Source organism: Wasmannia auropunctata, unplaced genomic scaffold (genome assembly GCF_000956235.1).
Source record: "Wasmannia auropunctata unplaced genomic scaffold, wasmannia.A_1.0 LD335658.1, whole genome shotgun sequence".
Taxonomy (NCBI): domain Eukaryota; kingdom Metazoa; phylum Arthropoda; class Insecta; order Hymenoptera; family Formicidae; genus Wasmannia; species Wasmannia auropunctata.
The window spans coordinates 7,397-10,466 of record NW_012027232.1 but is presented as its reverse complement, the minus strand read 5'-3'; the positions used below and the strand labels follow the sequence as shown (position 1 = coordinate 10,466).

At 38.3% G+C, this 3,070-nt stretch overlaps 1 protein-coding gene across 1 annotated transcript in view; it reads right to left on the bottom strand.

Annotated features, from left to right (window-relative positions):
- Positions 1 to 1,614: 1,614 nt before the first annotated feature.
- LOC105456476 (uncharacterized protein K02A2.6-like) overlaps positions 1,615 to 3,070 on the bottom strand; it is an 8,773-nt gene continuing 7,317 nt past the window's right edge. Inside the window, exons 2-3 of the mRNA XM_011700546.1 lie at positions 1,706 to 1,741; positions 1,615 to 1,633 (exon numbers count right to left, since the gene is read on the bottom strand). Of these exons, the coding sequence (XP_011698848.1) occupies positions 1,615 to 1,633; positions 1,706 to 1,741 (55 nt within the window). The remainder of the gene's footprint in view (positions 1,634 to 1,705; positions 1,742 to 3,070) is intronic.

Sequence of the window (3,070 nt, the reverse complement as noted above, 5' to 3'; positions counted from 1 at the left end):
AAAGATTTTTCTAATTTAGAACAAAAAATCATAAGTCCAACACACGTTTCTCAACATTCTCTATGGACTGGTATAGTTCAATTTTTGTCCATATTGTTCCAAATTGAAACTCCCTTCGGACTTAAAAAAAATTTTGAAAATTTCAAAAATTCGATCCAAAAGTTATAGGTCCAAAACACGTTTCACGACATTCTCTATCCACTAATATAGTCGAATTTTTTACGATTTTTCCAAGTTGATACATCTTTTGAACTATAAAAAAATTTGGGAAATTTCCAAAATTCAGTCAAAAATTCATAAGTCCAAAACGCGTTTCTCGACATTCTCTATCGATTGGTATAGTCCAATTTTCAGCGGTTATTCTGATCCAACTTACTCCGTTGGAACTTGGAAAAAATTTCAGTTTTAAAATTTTTGACAGTTTTCCTGGCCGCACCGTACCAGATAGAGGCATGACGAAGAGGATCTTTTTCACTCCCCTCGAGGTCCTTCATATGGGAAAATTGAGACCCATGTAAAAAAACAAATACAAAATTTTTTTTAATTTTTTGACAGTTTTCCTGGCCAAACCGTAACAGATAGAGACATGACAAAGAGGACCTTTTTTACTCCCCTCGAGGTCCTCCATATGGGAAAATTGCGACCCATGTAAAAAAACAAAAAAAAATTTTTTTCAATTTTTTGACAGTTTTCCTAGCCAAACCGTAACAGATAGAGGCATGACCAAGAGAACCTTTTTTATTCCTCTCACCGAGTTCTATGTGGGAAAATTACCAAACATTTAAAAATAAAAAAAAATTTTTTTTGTTCTCAAAAAACTATCTATAACTTCTAAACTAAAAGAGATAGAGGCTTGATACATAGAATCTTTTTTGTCGGGCTCGTCGAGATCTATAAGAGGGCACACTTCAATTTATCAAAATTATTCATTTTCCATTTTTCAAAACTTTTGACAGTTTTTACACATATAAAAAGCTAAATGATTGGAACGGGACCAAGAGGGATCGAAAGAGAACTGCTTAAACTGCATGGGAAAAATCCTAACTAAAAAAAGATTTCCCACTACTCCTGTAACCTTGACTGACCTTGCAACCGTCCGCTAATATAGCGTCGGTTGCATCGGATGATTTTGCAAGCAGCAACCTTGACTGACCTTGCAACCGTCCGCTAATATAGCGTCGGTTGCATCGGATGATTTTGCAAGCAGCAACGAGACAGCCACAGAGCAGCCGGAGCAGTCGATGGAGGCAGAATGGAGGTAGCCGATATGATTGCTGACGAATGGCCAACAGATATTACAGGGGAGGAGATAATCGATTACTCGGAAAATGATTTCCGAGCGCAGTATTCACCTATGTCGGAGGAAGGAGTAGCAGCGGAGCTTCAGCGACAGATAGCGGAGGCAGGACAACACGGGGATTACGAGGAGTTCGAGCCCGGTCTATCACAGCCACAAGGCGAAGAGCTGCAATGATAAAGAACGCTATAACGCGAGATCTAAAAAATATATTTATACTTATTATCCCCTTGACGATGACATAGCTGTAATGTTAAATAATATATAGTTCTTACTTTTATATAAGATAACATAAAGGGAAAATATTATACTTACCTTTAATAATCCTCTTTGTTCCTATAAATTAAAAAAAGAATAATTAGATTAAAGTAAATTCATTCAGAGTATAACAGAATAAAAGTTACTTACCTGCGTAGAGTCAATTGCCTGCGTAGAGTCACTTGCCTGCGTAAAGCCACATAGCGTAGAGCACCAGGCAAAGGCCAAAATTAAATATTCAAATTAAAGGAGATTTTCTCCGATAAATAGTCTTGTTTTATGTTTAATAATAACATGGCAAAAAGCCATTTTGATTCATTGCAATTTAAGACTTTGTGTCCAATAAAAGTTAACGTAGCTTTATGAAATTCAGGATGCAAGTGCATCTTGGCACAATAAGAGTTTCCAACGGAGGAAACTAGAAATAAAATGTAAAATGGCAAAAACGCAACGACTTGCCATAGCTTCGTTACATTCATTAATATCAATAGCGCGATAATGCGTAAAGTCCGATATCCAACCGAGTTGGCGGACAAAATTGTAAACTCGCCGAGAAAACGTTATGGCGTACCGCGAGACACGATATAAAGTCTTTATATTACATTATTAAAATCGTAACGCAGAATATGAATTTTGATTAAATTCTCGAATCTCAGATGAGCAGCCTTAAGCTCTCATCTTATTTCTCGCTCATTGGTCAATTCGTGTCTTCGAGCATATTCTGACGTCACGATACACGAAATGGCGGACAGTACGTTCAATCAGCCAATAAGATGGCATTAGCTCCGATAGATTTTTCAAACATATTATATTCATTCGTACGCGAAACACGTTTTCGTCAGATTATATTCTTATAGTTAACGTTTGTAAAACGTGCTGAACCAAGGAGAAACCGTTTTCGAGAACGATAGAGTCCTAGTAACTTCATGTGAACGCAAAATTCGCGTTATTTGATATTTTTCCTTTCATTGGCTCGTAGCTTGGTTCAGAATGAGTATCGTATGATTTATTTTAAGTTTATATGCGTGCGCAACGCCAAACGTCGATAATAATCGCGTAATTAAAGATATACCTAGATTCTGGGGGATTCATGTAAATGAGTAACTCGTGACCACGCCTCCAGGCATCTTCCGACTCAGCAACAGAGTGCTGATACGTTGTCGCAAGCATTGTACAGCCAATCAGGCTATTTCGAGAACGAGACTGGCGTAATATTTCGTCAGGTAACAAAAGTCGTATGTATGTCGACACCGACAAGCTTCGCGATAGGTCCACGTAATTGTTTGCGAGGGAAAATTGTCGCCGGGCAGAACTGCGCCTGCTCAGAACCGAAGAGGGGATGAGAACGAAGGCGGATGTGCAAGATTCGAAAGAAGACTCATGGTCTTTCGTCTTTCGGAATTCGTAGCGTCAACTTCGCGTCTCTTTGATAAAGTAACTTGTGCGTGAACGTTGTACAGAAGCGAAGTCCCGCGTTCGTAATTAGTTTACGGCGTGTACTTGCGCGTGCTATTA